This window comes from Balaenoptera musculus, chromosome 3 (genome assembly GCF_009873245.2).
Source record: "Balaenoptera musculus isolate JJ_BM4_2016_0621 chromosome 3, mBalMus1.pri.v3, whole genome shotgun sequence".
Lineage (NCBI taxonomy): Eukaryota > Metazoa > Chordata > Mammalia > Artiodactyla > Balaenopteridae > Balaenoptera > Balaenoptera musculus.
This window is the reverse complement of record NC_045787.1, coordinates 33,554,290-33,577,170: the sequence shown is the minus strand read 5'-3', so window position 1 is coordinate 33,577,170 and position 22,881 is coordinate 33,554,290. Positions and strand designations below refer to the sequence as shown.

The following is a 22,881-nucleotide window of genomic DNA, read 5'->3' as shown; positions in this document are numbered from 1 at the left end:
CGTTACATGTTTTTTCCAGCCTTTTCCTTTGCTATTAATTTAGTTCTCTGCCAAGTAATAGCAAAGAGTTGGGCTTGATTCTTTGTCTTTTCCTGGAGAGTATGCCACTGTGTTTTTCATGGAGGAAGTGAGAGAGAAGCCTTCCTAGTGCCCTCTTGGTCTGGGTTGCCTGTCAGAGGTCTCCCCTATTTAGGGCAGAGTAAGATAAAGGAGAAATTGCAGGAGGGGCTACATATAATGGTAGGAGCTTTGGTGGGTCAATCAGTCAGCGTCCTGAGAGCACTCTCAGGTGGGGTAACTAGGAGAATTAAAGGAAGGGACAGTTTACAAGGGTGCAGACAAGATTAAGGGAAACCAGAAAGGATGCTGAAGCACCACAGGGAGTTCTTATCACTCCTAGGCCTTAAGGGGCAGCTGTGGGAGAGGGCCACCTAACAGGAAGCAGGGTCTTTGTAGAGGAACACGACCATCTTGCAGAAACCTGGGTGAGGGTGAGAATGGAGGTCTTCCCTGCTGGGTCTCCTGCTTGTGCCTCCCATTGGCCAATCCCAGGTTGAAATAGGTCTGCTTCCTCATGATGAGAAGGTGGGGAGTGGATCCATAGGGGCCAAAACCAAGATCTGGTGCACTGAGGTTTTTGCTGTGGTTGATACTTACTGTCCTCTGATCGACATCAGAGTTCGGAGAGCATCCTTCAAAGGTTCAAGGGTGCTTAAGGATGTGCTCTGCCACTCAGTGCAACCCAGTGATGTAAGTAATAAATACAGAGCTTCTTTGTACTGGGGACTCTATGTCTTCTCCTTTATTCCTGCATTCATATGCTTTGCCTTTTACTATTAGCCTTTTATTTGACTGGGACGTAGGGTCACATGTAGCAGCAGCCTAGAGGAGGAAGAACAGGTCAGACCTTTTGCCCATGCGTGAGGCAGCACTGCCACCGTGTTAGGGCTAAAGATTATCCTTAGAATGGGGCTGTCCATAAGGAGCTAATTTTTATATTCTAGCATGCTTTTCTTTACTATTCTTCTACTCCTATTCACTCTACCCCCGCAAAAGTATTATTGTTACTTCATGTTCAAAAACTGTGTGTAAATTTCAGAAGAGAAGAAGTAAGAGCTGAATGTAAAGGCCAGCTGCCAAGTAGAACTGATGTTTGATGCTTAGGATTTTTGAAAGTAAAACAGCTTCTGGTTGAATAGTTGAATTAGTTAACACGACTCAACTCTGAAAGGCCCACTGTGGTAAAGCAATGACATTTAACCAAGGCTGTAATTTAATTGTACTGTACCCTTTAGCAGTAGCTCGTTGATCTGTGAAAATATTTGCTGCTTGGTTTAATTAATTAATGTTAGTGAGTTATTTGCAAAATGAATAACTCCATTTTCCAAATATCAGGCTTGAGCTCATAAAACCCACTTTCTTTGGAAAAGTAGTTAATCTTTTCAATGACATATTGGACAGTAGGCGTTTCTGATTCCATTGAGCTTAGCTCGATCCTGATGAAGCCACCAGTTTTAGATGTCAACTTCTGAGATACCACGTATTATCTTCAACTACTTTGTAAAACAAGAATTCATTGCTTTTGGGAACCCAGGCTGCAGAATAGTTTAATAATATCCTATCTCTTTCATCAAAGTCCTCTTTGGAATTTATGATGCTTTTGACTTTGGAACTAAGCTAGGGTGGAAATACTTTGAACTTGAGAACCCAGAATATAAATTGGTGGTTCCTCAATTCCCCAAGTTTGGAAATTACCAGGAAGATCAGCCCATTGTTTCTGTTAATTTGAAACGATTTCTATAGAAATCCCTTGGAAGGCATATAAAGAGTTATGTTTCTGGGCGTAATCAGTGTATTAAAATTTTAAAATAATAATACAGCTATTTCTAAGGATCCCTTTTTCTAAATAATAATTTCATATGGTTATATAACAATGAATGACCACTTGTATAGCACTACATAACTTACAGCATACTTTTTTCAAATATATTAAATCATTTGAACCTCAAGTGAAAACTTGTTGTACAGATTGGGAAACTCAAGCCCAGAAAAGTGAAGTGATGTTCTCAAGATCATGTTGCTAGGGACTGGACTAACACATGGTCTCCTGCTCCTGGCCCCTGGCCTTTTTCTCTGCACGTTGAGCTATGTCCACTGATAACCTGAGTTTTACAGAGGTGCATAAGGCAGTGCTTAGAACATTTCCAAGGTCCCAGGAAGGTTTGCAGTATCCCAATGGAATTGTGAAATTTCTAATAAATCTCATGTTCACTTTCATATTAATGTGCGTTTTGCATTCTTTCCTATTTCTTAATATTATTTTCTTATTTTAATATCAAAATAATGTTTTAACTGACTTCCTTTTGTTTAAAACTACTTAGAAAGAATCACCGTGTTAATCTCATGGCTTTTGAATATCCCTGGTTCCTGCCATGTACCTCTAGAGCAGTGGTTTCCAGTGGGAAAGAGGGGTGATTTCTCTCCCCTGGGGACATTTGACAATGTCTGGAGACACTTTTGATTGCCAGTGTTACTGGCATTTAGTGGGTAGAGGCCAGGGATGCTGTTAAATATCCTGCAATAACCAGAACAGTTATCCAGCTCCCAGCATCAATAGTGCCTGCTCTAGAGGTCTGTGTGCCACATCTGAAGAATCACAGGCCTGAAAATTAAAGTTCAAATAGTATGGCATTCAAGATCTATCTGATGGTTGTGACTGACCTTTTCAAATTTATCTTTCTCTACGCCCTACAAGGTCTTCTGAGTCCACCCATACTGAACTGCTGGATCTTTTCTGACCGTGACTTGTGCTTTCCTTGCTCCATGACTTTGCTCTTCCTGTGCCTTTCATTTTTTGTTTTGTTCTGTCCCCTCCTTTTTTATCCCCATCTCTTTATTGGTAATGTCCTATTGAAATGCATTATACCTATCCTTGAAATCCCAGTTCATTTGTCCTCTCCAGATCCTTCTGTGGCTCAGAAGTGCTCCTCCTTTGAACCCACAACACATCTAGTGTCTCATCAGCATACCACATTTTGCCTTGTAATTATTTGTGTATATTCATCTCTCTTGCTGGGCATTATGTTCCTTTTTCTTGGGGCAGTGGTTCTCAAAGTGTGGTCCCCAGAGCCACAGCATTAGTATCCCCATCACTGGGGACTTGTTAGCGATGGAAATTCTCAGACTCTAGGGAGTTGAGCTCAGCAGTCTGCATTTTTATAAGCCCTCCATGTGATTCTGATGGGTGTTAATGTTTGAGAACCATTCGTTTAGGGCATCTGCATTTTGTGTGTAACATTGTTCAAGGCACAGAGTAGACATTTACTTGATACTGAGGGAATGACATGTTACATCATGAGCCAAAGGACTCAAAACTATGAAACTGAATAACTAACTCTATTGCCTGAATATCATTAGAGGATATAGACATACGCAGAGCAAATTTGGAGGAGACAGAAATCAATTAGGAAAAAACAAATAAGAAAGACCCTTTTCTTTAAGATATTGATTGTATTATTGATTATAATTGCTTCTTGACTAAATTTGGACTTTGCATTTGAAAAGCATGGATTCAACTTTAGGATACCTTTTTTTGTTTAGATTTTGGATATTAAAAATGATGAAAATTAACTTTGCTTCCAAAGAATGTATTTATAAGATGCCAGAATGTGTTAGCAGGGGCCTGACAATAACTTTGTTTCATAAGAATTATTTTCTGGGCTCTTTAATTAAGCCATCCTTCATAAATCGCATGGGGAGAGCTGAAGCTCTCTGCATTGATCGCAAAGTTTCCTATAAAGTGGTAAATAATGCCTTCTATGTACTACCAGCTGGTTGAGATGGCCTTTTGGAAGTCATTGTGATTTATCACATAGAGAACAAAGAAATGAGATTTTTCTGTTTCTCTGCATTTTCAGCCTGCAAGTTCTTCCTTGCCTCTCCACCTCACAGGATTGGCGAGGAACTGTATTTGCTGGACGTGAAAGTTGTGTTAGGAATAAGGTTTAGTTGTATTACACTTGTCCTGAAACCTGGAGTTCACGGGCTGGTGTATAACCCCACCATAAAAGTGAATTGCTTGCCCCTATAGCATTTATCCCTAAAGGGGTGATGGCACTGCCTTTTCCACAAGTAGGTTTGCAGTGAGGAATAATAACAATGACAATAATAAAAGTTAATGTTTACAGAGTCCTTTCTCTATGCCAGGTACTAGAGTTAAAGACTTCACATGCACTATTTCATTTAATTCTCCAAATAGTATGTGCTGTCTAAAAGCCAGCCCCTACTAACTGCACCAGAAAGTATTTTCCAAAGCTTTTCAGCTTTGTGGTCCTTTAAAAGATGTGAAAATGTTTCCTTTGTTTAGAATCAAACTTTTTTGGCCAATAAATAATTCAGCGTGATATAAATAGTCTTACCCTTGCTTTACAGTTGAGCTCAAATGGAGCGGGGTATTGGTGGAGAAGTTAGCTCTCAGGGAAGACTTGAGAAGTTGAGGTTATAGCTGTTGTTGCACAGCTGGGCATGATCAGATCGGTCTGGTCCTGTTGTGTCCAAGAGCTTCTCTCTGTTCTAATCTTGGAATCACTTTTCTTCCCCTTCTCTTTGTCTGCCCTATCACACTGGGGCCATGGCATGAGATGTTATCAGACAGTTGACTTACCTTTGGCTAAGTGGCATGTGAGCACTTTTCTACTGAGACCAGAAGCTTCTCCTAGGCACCTAAAGCTCCTGCACAGACAGGTCACAAGAAAAAAGCAGCTCAAGTTTGAGTCAGGTGGTATTATAGGTTGTGTGGGGACTGGATGACCTTGAAGAACTTTTCCAGTTCTGGACTTTTATTATGAGATGTAAGTTTTGTGAGAGGTCCTTCCAAGAGGACCTTCTTTGGTTTTAATAGAAACATAGGGGCAAGGGAAGAAAAATGAAGCAGAGAGAGAGAGAGATTGAAGAACAGATTCAGTCCCAGTGATGTTAAGGAGTTAGGCGGGACCTCTCTTTCTAGCTTATTTACTGAATTTTAAGAAATATCTGAGGAGCATCTCCTGTGTCACTCCCTTCAAGTTGTATTTCTTCATGTCTATTCCATAGTATCTTTGCCCCAGTGACTTACAGTAGCATGGGTTTTGACAGATGCATCCCAGGAACTCCTTTCCTTGTCACTCCTATTAGCATTTAACAGAGGCTTGTGAAGGGACTGAGTCTGGTGGGAGGCGGGGATGGTTATGTAATAATAGGCAGTAGAGGGGTGCATTGTCTGTAGAGAATTTCAAAACAATAATAAAATTAAAAGTTGGGCTGCTTTTTATTATCACCATGCAAGGGCAAATCTGAACAATGTTAGTGACAAAATGCTCTTCTTCATAGGTGAACAGTTCCCACTGTGTCTCCCATACCCCTGTTGCTGCCGCATTTTGCTTAAGGGACCCTTAGTTCTGTAGGAAACAGAGAAGGTATAGACCTCTGTCTCCACCATGATTTCCACTCTTAGAAATCTAATAGCCTTTTCTTTCCTCTTTTTCTCCCGTGTGTGTGTGTTTGTGTGTGTGTGTCTGTGTAGGCAAGGAAACAGTTACTGTTCTTCCAGGAGCCTCTTATTTCTCCAGCGATGAATCATTTGCGATGATTAGAGGGTATGTACTAACGGAGCCCCTCATGTTTCACACGACGTGTAATGAGCTGAGTCATCCCCTGAGTCTGTTAGCAAGACTCTGAAACATAGCCACCTCTCCCAGCCAGAAAATGATCATGGGCTTGTTTGGCTGCACCAAGATGTGAAATTATTCACATTGAATGTTGGCAGTTGGAACTTCCAGCCCGCTATTATCAAAGGAACCCTCAAAATGGAATATATATCTGTGCCAACTAAACTGAAGTAAGCATTTGTAAGGCTCTTTCTGAGGATCCTAACATTTTCTACAAACTGTGTTTTCATTTTCTAGCTAGTGTTTGCTTTCAAATCGAGCCATATTCTCCCTCACTGAAGGAAACAAACTCACTGTGTACACCTGTTTTTGAAGACAGTATAGGCTATCATTTTTTAAAAAGAACTCTTAATGGTTATTTCTCTACATTAGCTTGAGCCAATCTATTTGGAAATCAGGTGTTGAATGGAGGAGAGCAAATGTACTTTGGTGGGGGGGAGGTTAGAATTATTTATTTTCATTGCTGGCAATTTCAAGCAAAAGGGACATAAAGCTTGTGAAGTTTGCTTTATATTTCTTCTTTATCTTTCTCAGGGGACATGTCAATCTCACAATGCTAGGAGCCATGCAGGTTTCCAAATATGGTGACCTGGCTAACTGGATGATACCAGTAAGTAGACATGTTTTTTTCTGAATTATGCCTGGGTCAGGATAGTTATTCTTGAAGTATTAAGAAAAATCTTGTCAAATTGCTTTGAGTGCAAATATAATTGTTACAAAAATAAATATTTTGATGTGTATTTCTTATTTCAATCAAATTCTAATAAAGGAAATACTGAAAATATTAAGCTTTGCCAGTTTACTGTGTAGTTGGGACTAAAAATAGGTAAGATCGGGGTCAAAGCATAATTTTCCACGGAGGAATAGAAAACTGAGGAAGGTAAAAAAGAATGGGTTAATTATGTTCTGATAAAAGTAAGAAATACAAATATTTATTATAACTAAGTTTTTATAACTAGAAAGAACAATTAAGTTCATTAATTTTATGTTAATTCTATTATTTTCTTATTCACAGTGATTAAAATCCTCTCTTGATTAGTCATGTGACCCCATGAGTAGTCAATCACATTTTCTTCTATTATGGAATACAAAACCTGTGATGCTTAAACATGCTTGTGAAATGCAAACAGTTTTCATTTACTAATGACTTAGATCAAGGAAGAAACCTCTTGGAATTAGCTTTGGAAAAAGGACTGTAATCAGTTGATTTATGAGTGTGGTTCTTTACATTCCTGATTGGTGCTTCCTCATGTGTGTATGGAAACAACAGTGAACGTGTGTCTATGATTATCAGCTCATTTTGGCTGGTAGCTCAGGTTACTCTTTTAATGTGTGTGTTTAAGGATTTCTGCGTGTTTCTCTGAAGCATCAGCCATAAGGAATTTAAGTAACTGAGGCTGATGTTCTGTGATGAGAGTTTCTTGTTTTTTGAAATTTCTTAGATTTTTCTCTACTCATTTTTTGAGGAAGGCAGATTAATATAGTTGATAACAATGTTAGAGATTGTGTTAGTTTAGCTTTTTTGATCTATGATCTCCCAAAACATTATTTTAAAATTTCAATTGTTATTATAACCCTGGTTCTCAAACGTGGTTGCATATTGGAAGCACCTGGGAATTTTAAAAAATGGTGATACCTCGGTGCCCCCCCCCGCTTAGAGATCCCAATTTAATTAATCTGAGATACAGCCTGGGAATTGGGCATTTTAAAATCAATCCTAGGTGATTACAATATGTAACCAAGTTTGAGAACCAAGTTTGAGTGTATTAAAGAATGATCATCAGGGACTTCTCTGGTGGCGCAGTGGTTAAGAATCTGCCTGCCATTGCAGGGGACACGGGTTCGAGCCCTGGTCTGGGAAGATCCCACTTGCCACGGAGCAACTAAGCCCGTGTGTCACAATTACTGAGCCCACGCTCTAGAGCCTGTGAGCCACAACTACTGAGCCCACGTGCCACAACTACTGAAGCCCCCCCTGCCTAGAGCCCACGCTCTGCAACAAAAGAAGCCACTGCAATGAGAAGCCCACGCACGCAATGAAGAGTAGCCCCCGCTCGCAGCAACTAGAGAAAGCCCGTGCACAGCAACAGAGACCCAGTGCAGCCAAAAATAAATAAATAAATTTAAAAAAAAAAGATCATCAATCATATTTAAAATGTAAGGGGAAAATATCATTGACGCATTAATAGTCAGACCTCTTAGCAGATTATGGATTATATTGTTATTTTAGTTTAAAAATGTTCATCATCCTAAATCAGCCATAGCTGTAAGAGTTGGCAGCTTTTGGAGGCTTCAAAGAAATCAGAGAGGGTCTCCTGAGCATTGTATAGTAAGTCAGATTGATACTTTATAGGAATGTTTGTGTAGAAAGAATGTATTTCTTTTTTCAAATTTTAGAAAAAGGCTATAGGAGGTAGTAGAAGGAGCATAGAAAAGCAAGCCCTGGGTTTTAGCCCTGACTCTACCAATAATCAAAGTGTAACCTTGAACATGTCAGTTAAGCCCTTTGGGTTAAAGCATCCTCATCTATAAAATGAAGATTTGAGAACAGATAATTTCAGGGGTCCCGTCTGGCTTTCACAGGTTAGCAGTTAAGAGCAAAGACCCTGTAGTGAGACAGACCTGGGTTGAAATCCAATTTTAGTCACTTACTAGCAGTGTAACTTGAGGCAGTTGCCTATTTTTCCTCATCTGTAAAATGGGAATGATATAATAGTATCTACTTTATAGGACTATATAAAGGAATAAATGATATAATGCATACAGAGTATGTATCACAGAGCTTGACCCACAGTATATGCTAGAAAAACAGGTTGTTATTATTTGATAAGTTACGAAGGAGAAGTTGGAGATGCCTGGCAGAGAAGGGAATAAGATTGGTTACCATGAACAGAAACAACAGAGTTTTAAATAGAGTCTATTTCTCTGAGCTATTAGTGAGTTTTGAAATCAAATTTCACAGTGGTTCTAGGTGTGGAGCAGAAACACGTCCAACACATTTTTGCCTTCGGGGAACTTGGGCATCTTTAACAAGTTAGTATATGATTTGTTTTTATTATGGTTTAGCACACAATGAGGCTGGAAGCTGTCATAGTGAGAGTATGCATTATGTAGTTGTCATTTGTAGGAAAGATTTTCCAACATGTATCACAATTTTACATATCCTATGGAGATTCCTGTGAATGATTAAAACATCACTGTTAATTACTTTATAAATTTCTTAATACAATTTGGAGCTCATGAGTTTCCAAAGGACTGGATCTAGTGAGGCAGCGATAGGGAACTCTGGAGTTCTGAAGGGACATGGAGAAGAATTAAACATAAAAAGTGTTCTTGTGTCTGGTTCCACTCTTTTGGTCATGGAAGTTGGTAGTGTCATTTCTGAATGAGCATTTTTGTTCTTTTAGTAACTGATAATCACTTCTTGGATTCTTTATATGTGACGCACAGTATATATTTTGATTCCTTTGGATGCAGGATAGCTTAGGAGTCAAGACTATGAGCTCTAGTTTGGAAGAGATCTGATTTGAATTTCAGCTCTACCGCTTACAAATTACACAATCTTTAGTACCCGTTTTTGTTAGGATTAAATGAGAAGAAAATGAAAAGTGAAGACTCAAAACACTCCATAAATAGTGGCTATTATTTTTATCTTCTTCAATGCACTATTGCTTAACTTTAAAGAGATAGTATTTGCCTTAAAATACACTGGCATAAGCAAGACTGTATTTTACAGTAACTAGTACAACCTGTGTATCCAAAGTTCATATTCAAGTACCAAATCTGAAGACACATTTCTTGTTCTTATTCGTTGTGGATAAGATACAGCCTAGCCTCCTTATATAGTTTCAGTGAGTGATCCATGTCTATTTCCCCAAAGATTTATGTTGATTTATAAAATTTAGATATATTTTTATTGCAGGGTCTGGCAGTCAAGGGGCTGAAAAGTTCAGTTTTATTGTATCATTTTTCATTTACTTTTATCTTTTTACTGAGTTTAATAATCTTTCAATGGTTGTAAAGCCTTGAGTTTCTCTGCATCATGGCATCCCCATGAATTATTACCATGTCAGATTATAATAAACATTAAGCTTTTAAGGCAGGCAAATGGTGTGGCTGCTATTTGTCTTATCTTTTAATAGCTTCTTAGTATGCAGCATGGGTCCCATTTTCACAGATTTTTGAAAATTCTGCCCCGAGCATCTAAAGAGAGAAAATGTGACAAAACAGTAGTTGGCTCCTTCAAGTTCCGTGATTATTGTGATGATGGTAAAACCCCGGGCAAGCTACGGAAATGTGGTAAGATGTGCAATCCGTTGACTCTCCATTCAGAGCTGCTCTGGCTTTCCTAATGCTTATTTTTGGGAAACAGCTGCCATAAATGATTGACTTGTGAAGGGAAGTTGATGTGTACGATCAGCTATGGGAGCTGTTTTTTAAAAACATGCAACAGCCGCCTGCTGGACAATGTTGCTGTATATGAGCAACATAACAGCCAAGGGCCTCCTCCTTTTACGTGGGGAGAATTGAAATGAGAGATTCTTGGGGCAAAGAAAAATAGAATGTTTAGGTGTTTGTTCTTCCCTAATATTTTTCATTTCTTTGTGCATTTAGAAGATTAAATCCAAATCAATGTCATATTCATGTATGCTTACACGTATGAGTACGTAAAGTTAATTTGGTCTTCTATCTATGATGTCCGTTTTAAATAAGCTAACTCTCTCTCTAGTCTTCCTACTTGTACAGCTGGGGCTGGGGGTTGTGTTCAAGATTTAATCTAGTGATTTAGATCTGTCAGTTGTAGTCCAAATATTAAATCTGTAGATACAGATATAGAAATATAAAGATTATGGTATAGAAAAAGATATAAACATACAGATACAGTTATGGTTTTAACATATTGGTGTCTTGTCCATTTGGTCCCAACACCCCGGTAACTACAAACCATGGGTAAGGAAACAGGATAGGTGGACAATATGTATGTGATGGTATGATGCTTTTACAGTTACTCAGTAGTGTTCTTTCTCTATCAATGTAATGTAGTGGAAAGTGTACAGAACTTGGAATTAGATATACCTGTGCTTAAGTAGTGGTTCTGTTACTTTCTGATGGTGTGGCAAATTATTTCACCTTAGTATACTCATTTGTAAAATGAGAATATTTAGCTCATATGCTTGATCTGGGGATTAAGTTAACTCATTCAACAAATATTTATTAGGCATGTATTAAGGGCCATGCTATAAATTTCTCTCTAAGCACTGTATTAGTGACATTCTACAAATTTTTATTTTGTTTGTTTCATTGTCATTTTCTTCAGAATATTTTCTTATCTCCCTTGTGATTTTTTTCCTTGACCTACTGATTATTTAAAAGTATGTTATTTAATTTCCAAATATTTGGTGATTTTCCACAAAACTTTGTGCTAATTTCTAGTTTAATTCTCTTGAAGTCAGAAGACATACTTTATATGGTTTCCATCCTTTTAAGTTTGAGATGTATTTACAGCCTAGAATATAGTCTATCTTTGTGACTGTTCCATCTGCACTTGAAAAGAATGTGTATTCTGCTCTTGTTGGCTAGAGTGTTCTATTAGGTCAAGTAGGTACATGGTGTTGTTCAAGTCTTCTGTGTCTTTCTATCAGTTATTGAGAGAGGAGCATTGAAATCTTCAGCCATAATTGTGCATTTGTATATTTCTCCTTTCAGTTGTATCACTTTTTGCTTCATATATTTTAGAGCTCCATTACTAGTTGCAGTAGTACAACTAGTTGTAGTAGTAGTACTTAAGATAGTTATGTTCTTTTAACAATTTGACCTCTTTTTAAAATTATAACTCTCTAGAGCGAGTGGGCTTAATTGCCCCACAGCATGTGGGATCTTAGTTCCCCGACCAGGGATCAAACCCATGTTCCCTGCATTGGAAGACAGATTCTTAACCACTGGACCACCAGGGAAGTCCTGACTTATTTTCTTATATAATATATTTTAGTGGTTCTTCCAGGTTTTACAATACACATCTTTTATTTACCACAGTCTACTTCAAGTTATGTTATATCACTTTACATATAATAAAAGAACCATACAACTGTAAACTTATATTCTGTGCTCTTATCCTATTTGCTATTAATATTTAGTCATGTATTATTCTGCATGTATTACAAACCTGCGATACTTTATTATTTTTGCTCTAAACAGTCAACTCTCTTTTAAAGAGATTGAAAAATGAGAAAAATATTGCATATTTTAAAAATATAATTTATATATATAAATTGTATATTTTATCTATTTTCCCAGTATATTTGCCCTTTCCTTCACTTATCCTTTACATCAGTTCAGATTGCCATCTGATGTTATTTTCGTTTCACTTGAAGGACATCGTTTGATGTTTCTTGTGGTGCAAGTCTTATAGATGTCAGTTAGATTGATTCTTTCAATATTTGCTTTTAAGCTTTTTGAGGTCATTTGAGAGCAGCCTTTAGTTTCAGTCTAATTAGCCCCACTACTAATGCAATTTCTTTCTGAGGATTCTACCTGATACCCCTTGGCATTTCCCTCTGGTTAGGAGGAACGTGAATTATTCCCAGACCTGCGTGAGTTCTGGACATTTTTTGCCTAATACTTCTTAGTGGTTCTTCACCAGGCCTTGGATAATTTTTTCTTGTAATATACACACATCAGTACTCTGCCAACAACTTGAGTTAACCTGTTGCAGATCTTCTGAGCTCTCTCTCTGTATAGCAGCCACCTCTCTGCTATTTTGAGATCTCAAGTTAAATCCTAGTTGAGCTCTCTGAGCACAAATGAGACAGCTGGATTTCTCCTGGATTCCCTTCCCTGCACCGAAGCCTGTAAACTCTAGACATTAGCCTGGGGCAATTGTAGGCCCACCTCATTGGCTTCCCTTTTCTCAGAGATCAGAGTCCTGTACTGCCTGTTACCTAATGTCTGAAAGATGCTTTTTCCTTTGTTTTGTCTGATTTTCTAATTGTTTGATACTAATGATAATATTTTTGAACTTAGGTTCCTATTTCTTGGATGATTTTTCTAGTAAAAATCCCTAGTAGGAGAATATCTTGGTCAATTTTTTAAGGTTTTTGATACATACTGAATTGCTGTCAAAAAAATTATCCCATTTACACTCACACTGTTTCCACGCTATCACCAACACTGGTATCCGCTTTTTTTCTATTCTGTTATTCTAGTCTGTTATTTTGCATTTCTTTAAAAACTGCCATCTGGGACTATTTAAAGAGCAGGCAGTGCCTTATTCTTCTGGAGGGGCACTGAATCCTCTTCTCTTTTGTTCTGAAGGTCTTCCTTTTGGCTTTTTAGCATTATCTCTTATTAAATATTGTTTCCAGTACTGCTGTCTTTGGTCTTTTTTTTTTGGCTACACTGGGTCTTTGTTGCAGTGTGCGGGCTCTTCCTTGTGGGCTTCTCTCTAGCTGTGGCATGCAGGCCTAGTTGCCCCGTGGCATGTGGGATCTCAGTTCCCTGACCAGGGATTGAACCCGCATTGTCTGCATTGGAAGGCAGATTCTTAACCACTGGACCAGCAGGAAGTCCCTATCTTTGGTCATTTTAAAAAGCAGCATTTATGGTGACTGTTCTCTGTTAGGGAATGTGTCTTAAGAGACCAGCTGTAACAAGCAAGCATGTGTGAGAGAGAGTGTGTGTGTGTGTGTGTGTGTGTGTTTTGTTTCCAATATATTGAACAAGTTCTACATGTGGGATGAAATCAAAACAACGTTTTTTATCTCCTGTGGTGCCTTTAACTTCATTCAGTTAAGGAAGCTTTCCCTCTGCTTGAGCTCATTGCAGATAATAAATTATCAGTGGGTCACTTTAATTCACAAACTCAGTCTTGAGTCTAGAATTAAAGGATCCAGTCCAAACTAGTGAACATTGCTTCAATATGCATTCAAAAGCAAGGCATCTCCTTTCACTACTGTTTCCCAGCTATAGGCAGGACAGACTGCCTACATTTGGGGAAGGTTGCTTGGTGTTCTTTTGCGTTTTCTCTCCACTCACTCCTCCACCAACTCAGTTTGGCACCACAGGGTCAAAAATCAGGAGAATGGGAAGTGAGGAAGTAGGGCAGGAAAGTTCTTACTTGGCTGGTGACTGGTAATGTTACGAGCTGCCTCCATGCTCTCTGGTCCTTTCAGATGTTTAAGGGACATAGATTCTCACTGATAGGACCCTCTTCCTTCCACAGCATCTTGAGAAAAGATTAAAGCGTCTTCATGCTGGCCCTCTCCCACATGGCACACATCTGGGAAGCATCCACACATTTCTTGTCTCGTCTGCAGTAGTAGTGTAGGTATTTCCCCAGAATGATTACTTCTGCTTTCTCAGGTAGAAGTCAGACACGCCATTCCCTAGTTGCGTCCTGGCTCTTCTCCGGAGGGTAGAATGCTCTCCTGTTGTCATCCAGGCTCTGTGAGATGTCGATTTAGGGGTAGGCATACACTTAACCCCTCTTTTTGGTTGCTGGGGCGGAGAGGGTAGGATCACAGCCCACTTTTCTTTTATACGGAATCCTCTGCTATGGCCCATACTCTGCTCCTTGATCTTGTCAGTGGACCCCAAAATCTTAGAACTTGTTTTTGACCATTTTCTCTGAAAATTCTGTTTCTGAACATGTCTCACAGGCTGGTATTTCATAGTGGTCACATTTGAACATCAGTCAAAAGCAGGACCAAAAAAGTCCCAATCTAACATTCAGTTACTGCTGCTTTGGCTTGTGGGTCTGCTGTTTCCTTACTGCCGTTATTACTTCTCCCTTGTAAGCTCATATTCAGCTAAGCCTCCATATATGCTGGGGTATCTTCTATCTATGGTTCCTGTACATCAGGGCGATCCCCCGAGCTTATTCTGTTCCCAGTTGCCCTGGATGGAATAGAGGACCGTGGAAGAACCTAGCCAAGCTCTACTCATTCTTCCAGTGAATAAAAACTGCACTGAGCCAATGGAGAGACCTTTACCTCCTGTGCCAGTTAGAGATACATTTAATGCTTGCAGAATTTCTGAGAGCAAAGAATGATTTATTTTTGTACTGCAATTTAACAAATGAGCATACATTTTTTAAAAAGACAACCTAGTATTAGTGAAATTTATGAATTTAGAGTGTTATTAGGAATATAAGCTGTTTATTATTGTTCTTTACTTGGAAACTATATTTGGCTATCCAAAAATACTTTAATCTATGACTGTCTGGAAAACATTACGTTGAAAACTACTACTTAGTTTTATTATTCACATCCAATATTTTTCAGACTAAAAGTATTTATTGACTAACATATTGACATATTAATTTTATAAGGAAAATTCCTCTTACTTAGAGGGTTCTGTTGATGATTAAAAGCTGTGATTAAGGTTTAAAAGCCACAGCTAAATTATAAATCTAATATTTTTACGAGAAGGGAACTAACAGCTCTTAATTAAGCACATGCCATTAGCCAGGTCCTATTTGGATATTTATTGTCACTTAATCCTTATAACTCTGTGAGTTAAATATAACAATCCCTGTTATTATAGATGAAGAGATTCAAGCCAGGAGAGTTAACTATTCAAGTTTACCTATGTAGCAAGTTATGAAATGGGGATTTAATCACAGTATTCTGCTTTTATGTACTTTGCATTCTGCCGCAAGGTTTTTTTGGGATGTATTTAACTAATGCCTTTTGTGATGGAGGCAAAACTACCTGCAAAATAAATAAATATCTTTACAGCATTTCTGTAAACTTGATAAAGTATTGTTTCACTGTGTGGGGTAGAGGCTATTGCAATTGGAAGGATACATGCTGTACGTGTAATACTAGTACAAGCTTCAGGCTTTGGAAGGCGCTGGGTTGACCATTTGCATTTTCTTTCTTCCGCATCTTACCTTTTTAAGCCCTCACTCGAATTCTAAAGTCTCCACTGCCTAATCACATGTAATTAACATTAATCTCATGTATGAAGTACTTTATCCATTATCTACCCATTTTGTTTTTTATAATCTACCAGTTGAAGAGTTCTTTGAAAGAGTTCATGTCCTCTACTAGGATTTTTATAGTTTTAGCTTTTAATATTTCTTAAATGGGAAACATTGAGACATAACTATAGGAATATAGTAATCAATGAAAAGGGGAATCCTAAATAGAGGTTAAAAGAAAAGATTAAAATTAAGATCAGGAAGGAACAATAGCAAATTCATTAGCAAGTCAGTTCACTCAACCTAGGTCCCTACCAAAGGGACGTGAGAATATGAAATAGATTTTTCTTTTTGGAATATCTCAATTTTCAGTGATCTTAAAGAGATTTTGTCTTTTGATTGTTATCTGGGTCTGTTTTTTGCACTGAAGGAAAGGAAATACTTTCCTCCTTGGGGTTGCATATGATGCATTTGTGAACAGCTACTTAGTTCTAAGAACTTTGACTGTTCACTGGAACTCAGATGTATTTAAGCCAGACACTGAAAGAAAGGTGAGCTAGACATCTGATTGGTTCCAGGCCATGATGCTGCTTGGCTTCCTAGCGGCTCTGTAAGAACTTGATCATACTCTCCACCTCCTCTGGTATTGGAAGGCAGACTTCTGTGCATGAAATGCGAGTTTGGTCCTTTTTATTAAAATCAGTCTCCTCTCTCTCTCTCTCCTTTCTCCTTCTATTTATAGAGAGAATGAACAATGAGTGAGTTTGATATTTTCAATTATTATCTCTTGGCTAATGTATTTGTATGACTGCAGCAGTATGTATTTTTATGACCCCCTCTCATTAAAAAGCCCACTTAATAGAAGGGGAGGAAACATTAAAAATGATAGATGAGGTCTCCTTAGAAAACCATTATTAGTAATTTCATAAATAATGGTGCTTCTGATATGACTTAGCAGGGAACGAAGCCAAAGGGCTGAAAAAAATGTGACCCTGCAGCTAAAGGCTAATGAATTTTTTTTAAATGCATTTTTTAAAGGAATTTTTTCTTTTTTAAAATAATTAATTAATTAATTAATTAATTTTTGGCTGTGTTGGGTCCTCGTTGCTGTGCACAGGCTTTCTCTAGTTGCGTCGAGCTGGAGCTACTCTTCGTTGTGGTGCACAGGCTTCTCATTGTGGTGGCTTCTCTTGTTGCGGTGCACGGACTCTAGGCGCGCAGGCTCAGTAGTTGTGGCACGTGGGCTCAGTAGTTGTGGCTCTTGGCTTCTAGAACACAGGCTCAATAGTTGTGGCGCAGGGGCTTAGTTACTCCGCGGCATGTGGGATCGTCCCAGACCAGGGCTCGAGCCCGTGTCCCCTGCATTGGCAGGTGGATTCTTAACCACTGTGCCACCGGGGAAGCCCAAGGGTAATGAATCTTGAAGAGTAAATGTTATTAAGTGACTGAATTGAGCATTTCCAGTTGGTAAAAGCTTTATTTCTTACTTTACTCCTTTGGTTTAGGGACAGTTTTTGATCAGCACTTTTATAGTCAAAAAATGTTTTATTAGGGAAAATGTCAAATATGTATAAAGATAGAAGAGTAAAATGCATATATCCAGCTTAGGCAGTTATCCATTCATGACCAGTCTTGTTTCATGTATAATCCTAGTCACTTTCCCCCTCCTCAGATTATTTTAAGGCAAATCCCATACATCATATCATCCTATCCATAAATATTTTAGCATTATCTCTGAAAGATGAAGATTCCTTTTATAAACCACAATTGTGTTATTCCGTTAACAGTAAGGAATTTAGGATACAGTTCCTTAATGTCATCTACCCATACAGCACCCTCCTTTTACTGATGGAGAACGTGAATTCAAAGAAATGAAGTGGCTTGACTCAGGTCACAAAACTAGTTAGTAGCTAAGCCAATAGTGGAACTCATCACTCCCGTCTCGTAGTCTTACAAGGATGCTATATGAGGAAGAGTTTGCTTTTGAAATATAAAATCCCATATTAAAAAACCTTCCATTTTTCTCCAAGTACACTTAGAAGCAACTCTGGGTCTCTATGAAGGCACTTAACCTTCTAGACCTCAGCTTTTTATTTTTAAAATTGGATGAATGGGATAGGTTTTATTTAACAAAATTTATTAGGTCCCCACCCCTCCTTTTGTATTAGGCACTGTGGGTAGAGCGGTGAGCAAACCTAATATAGTTCTCCTCTTTACGAAGAATCTCATTTCTGGAGTGAATATGATAAAATGGTGAGAGACGGTACTGTGTGAAACCTTGTGAACTAAACATTAAATATGCTGATTTAGGAAGAACTGATAGGTTTACAATAGTGAAGTCTCCTTGTCCAAGGAATATGGTATACTTAGTCATTATTTAGGTCTTCCTTTATCTCCTGCATTACATTTATTCCTAATTATTTTCAAGTGTTTGTCAATATTTTGAGCTGGATATTCCAGTTCAATTTCTAAGTGGTCATTGCTAATATAAAGGTAAACTATTGGTTATTGTATACTTATCTTGTATCTATTTTATTAAATTCTTTTATTTGCTATCATAATTCTTTTAGAATTCTCTTATTCTACACAATTCTTTTATCTGAAAATAATTTTTCTTTTCTAATATGCATGCCACTTAGTTTATTTTCTTTACTTAACATAATATCCAAAACCAGTATGAGTAAGTGGTAGTGACTGAGGACTTTCTTGATTTTGATGAGAATTCATTTAGAATTTTAACTTTTAATATTATTCTTGCTGTTTGTATTGTTTTTGATCTAGAAGTTTCCTTTTGCTTATAGTTCTTAAACTTAATGGCTGTTGAATTTTATCCAATGTGTTTTTTAATCTGTTGATTTAATCACACAGTTCTTTACCTTTAATTTGTTAATGTCATTTTAAAAATTGATAGATGTTGAATCACTGTTACTCTTTTAATACAGATCATCAGTTTTTAACAATCTGCAAGAAAATTTTTTGCTTATTGGTCACCTCAAATTTGTGGTATTTCTTGTGGCAATTTTGTTAGTATGTATTTTGCTAGAAATCATTCATTTCTTTTGGATTTTCAAATTTATTGGTCCAAAATAACATGTAATATTTTTATATAATTTCTTTAGTATCTTCAAAAACATATCTACTTTTTATTCCTAATTCTGTAGATGTTCATTTTCTCTCTTCTCTTTTAATTAGGCTTAGAAGAAATCTGTCCTATTAATCATTTTTTAATTAATCAAGTTTACTTTAAGAAATATATATCTTTGTTAATTTTATCCTTTTAATTATTTAACTTCTGTTTTATTTTATACTAGTTTCTAGATTTACAAATTGAGTGCTTACTTAATTTTCAATCTTTCTCTTTTAATGATAAAAACTCTTAAGGCTTTCCATTTTTATAGTATAATTTTAATTGTATACCATAAATTTTGATGTAAAGTTTGTATTTTCATTAATTTCTAGATAGTTTTTAATTTCAGCTTTTGATTTCATTTTTGATTCAATAATTTTTTAGGAGAATTTTTTTTTTTTGTCCTTCAAAGGTTTGAGGGAGTTATTCTTTGTATTTTTAGAATTAATTAGGTTTTCTTCATGGCCAAGTACATGATTCATTTTTCTAAACTTTACATAGAAATAGGGTAATTTTATATTAAATTCGACTTATTGCTTGTTGTGGTCAAATCCTTTATTTATTCATTAGTTCTTAGGGACAGTGTGTGGTTTTGTAGAAAGCAAATAAGAGTAGAATTTAAAAGATCTGAATTCTAGCTTTAGCTTTGCTACTAACAAATTGTGATCCTAAACAAATTACTTTCTCTCCTTTGGTCTAATCCAGCGTCGTCCAAAAAAACTTGCTGTGATGAAGGAAATGTTCTGTATATACTTTGTACAATATGGTAGCACTAGCAACATGTGGCTTTTGAGCACTTGAAATATAGCTAGTATGACTGAATAACTGAATTTTTAATTTTACTTAATTCAAATTTATGTAGCCACATGTGGCTGGTCTACTTTATTGGACAGTGCAAGTATAATCTATTAAATCAAAGTCTTGGACTCAGTAAATCCTTAGGGAACCCAACTATAAAATTTTGTTTTAATGTTCAAGCTGTAGATTTATATATTTCTGAAGATGCTCTGATATAGTGGGGCATTTGAATGCTTAGAAAAATTAATTGTTGAGAGGTGGTAAAATTTCAAATTTTTCATACCCAGTTCAAGCTTCTAACATTAAATAATTGAGCCTTTGGTGATCCAAAGGTTTTGAAATACAGAAAGTTGTACTGAGGGTTCTAAAACAACTCTAAGGGACTTACCGGATGGCACAGTGATTAAGAATCCACCTGCTAATGCAGGGGACATGGGTTCTAGCCCTGGTCCGGGAAGATCCCACATGCCGCAGAGCAGCTAAGCCCGTGCTCCACAACTACTGAGCCTGCGCTCTAGAGCCTGCGAGCCACAACTACTGAGCCTGTGTGCCACAACTACTGAAGCCCACATGCCTAGAGCCCGTGCTCCACAAGAGAAGCCACTGCACTGAGAAGCCCATGCACCGAAATGAAGAGTAGCCCCCACTCGCCACAACTAGAGGAAGCCCACGTGCAGCAACAAAGACCCAATGCAGCCAAAAATAAATAAGTAAAATAAAATAAATTTATTTTTAAAAATTAAAAAAAAAACAACTCTAAGGTGGAAGATCACATTATTCAAATTACACTTAAGAGTGTGTTTACTTCTTTAAGGTTGGGAAACCCATAAAATCTATTACATATTCTTTACCTGTAGGGCATTAAATCAAAAAGAAATCAAAATTGAAATTATAAATTACCTAGAAATAAATGAAAATAAAACTTTATGTCAAAGCTTGTGGAATATAATTAAAATTAGACTCAGAAAAAAATTGAGAGCCAAAAATGCTTTTATTATTTGCAGTTACTGTGCATTGACCCTTCTGGCTTACTTGCATTCCTTACCAGTGTAATGCATATGATGTGGCAATGTTAAAGGACTTCCATTATCTGATCATATTAGCGGTGGGATGTGTATTGGTAAGACCCTCAGGATCAGTGCTAAATTAGATCATGGTTATTGTTGTTAAGAACCAGATAGATCAGCTGGCTTTTATTTGGGGGAGGTCATATGATATGACAACATGTATCTTTAAACCCTAGAGTTACCTTGGTAAATTCACATTACTAGAGGCATATGGGATTGAGACTGAGTGAATATCAGTTTCCCATCTCCCATCTTATCCTCTTTCCAGACCTTCACTGTCTAAATAGAATGTCAGGCAAAATCATTAGCATTTTACATTTAAGCTTTCTTTCTCCTTTCTTTTCCCTTCTTAGTCAGTATAGTGGAATTTTCTTAAGTAAAAGGCAGATAGTTTTTGAACTTTATTGTATGCAATAAATTTAACATTGGCCATCTTATTGTTTAGTAACTCAATTAGATCATTAGAATACTTGTGATAATTATTTATTGAGAATTAGTAGAGAATAAGATATTCCATATATTTTTTCAGATTATCCAAATTTAGCTGTATAAGTACCAATTTCTAATTATAATTTTGGATGGAAAACCAGATTACCAGTCTTGTTACAATCATGCATAAAAAGAGTAAATATGTTTTGCATGAAGACCTGACACAGAGTCCTTTTTTTTTTAATGCTAAATTCTACTTTTTTTTTTTTAATACTATTTATTTTTGGCTGTGTTGGGTCTTCGCTGCTGTGCGTGAGTTTTCTCTAGTTGTGGTGACCGGGGGCTACTCTTCCTTGGGGTGTGCGAGCTTCTCATTGAGGTGGCTTCTCTTGTTGTGGAGCACGGGCTCTAGGTGCATGGGCGTCAGTAGTTGTGGCGTTCAGGCTCAGTAGTTGTGGCTCACGGGCTCTAGAGCACAGACTCAGTAGTTGTGGCACCTGGGCTTAGTTGCTCCGTGGCATATGGGATCTTCCCAGACCAGAGACTGAACCGGTGTCCCCTGCGTTGGCAGGCGGATTCTTAACCACTGCGCCACCCAGGGAGTCCCAGAGTCCTTTGAGGCAGGCTCATAAGCTTTAACTCAAGTTCCTGAGATTTGACATGTTTTAGCCTCTCATTATCTGTTTTGCATATTTATGGATTATAGTTATAGCTTTGAACCTTAACAGTCTTGGATAAGGCAATTTCTGATTGGTGAATTGTTATTATGATTTGGGTCTTCTGTTTTTGGAAACACCACCTTCTGGTAGAGATCATGTACTTATTATCAAATAATAAAGAGCCAAAGAAGTGCACAGTAAAATGAAGAAAAATAAGCATATCATCCAAATAATCAGACCCTGAAAAGCTAATCCACAAACAAACTAGCTCCCTTAAAAAATGCAACGTTTTTCTTACTGCCAGAACGTTATGAAAAATAAACTTATTACTCAGCTAACATTTTCCATCCTGAATGTGACTTCTCATAATCATGTAGTTTTTAGGAAATTTAATTTTCTTAAATCATGGCTTTCAGGTTGGTGAAAGATACATGGTTTGTTGATAAGCACATTTGGAAAGTTTTTAAATTTTAGTCCTAAAGGATCCAACGTATTTTTAGACTTTGTCTAAACTGAAACTACATAGGGCATCTCTGGGCTTGCTGTCTGTCTCTTAACTAAATTAATTAATACCATCCAGCAGATTAGGAACAATAAGAAAGAAAAATAGTGCAATAAGTCCAACATAATGGACATTTTAAAATAGGAAGCATGTTCTATGGGGATTCAATTACCTTTTTCTAGAAGTTAGGGAAAGGCTTCAGTTCTTTTCTGATTTGTTCTTATAACTTCAGGTAATTTGTTTAACTTTTCATTGTTGTATTTTGTCTTTTGTGTAAGGGAAACTTAAATAATATCTACTTTCTGCAAGTACTGTTTATGTAATGAGGAATTATCTTCATAAAATTGTGTTTATTAAAAGAGGCTCAGCATGGAAAAAGTAAGCCATAACAAGAAAAATGAAATAGCAATAGTAAAAAGTAGAAAAGGTAATTATATATCATAAAACAAAGGTCCAGTCCTAACTTTTTCAAACTTGCAATAATATGGTTGCAGAACATTGTTTTAAAAGGTCCTCATTACCATGTTTTAATTTTTTGAAAAAAGTGTTCTATCAGAAACCTAAGCTATCTAACATCGGAACAGGCTTCTCAAAATAATAATGACTTGGATGGCAAAGTATATTTATTTGGAAAAATAAAACACAGCAAAGGAAATCATTAACAAAATGAAAAGG

General features: G+C 37.1%; 1 protein-coding gene across 4 annotated transcripts in view; it reads left to right on the top strand.

Annotated features, from left to right (window-relative positions):
* Nucleotides 1–22,881, top strand: part of OXCT1 (3-oxoacid CoA-transferase 1) — a 138,095-nt gene that overhangs the window by 69,230 nt on the left and 45,984 nt on the right. For all 4 annotated transcript variants that reach the window (XM_036846905.1, XM_036846906.1, XM_036846908.1 and 1 more), the window contains exons 12-13: nucleotides 5,561–5,633; nucleotides 6,240–6,315. In XM_036846905.1, the coding sequence (XP_036702800.1) occupies nucleotides 5,561–5,633; nucleotides 6,240–6,315 (149 nt within the window). The remainder of the gene's footprint in view (nucleotides 1–5,560; nucleotides 5,634–6,239; nucleotides 6,316–22,881) is intronic.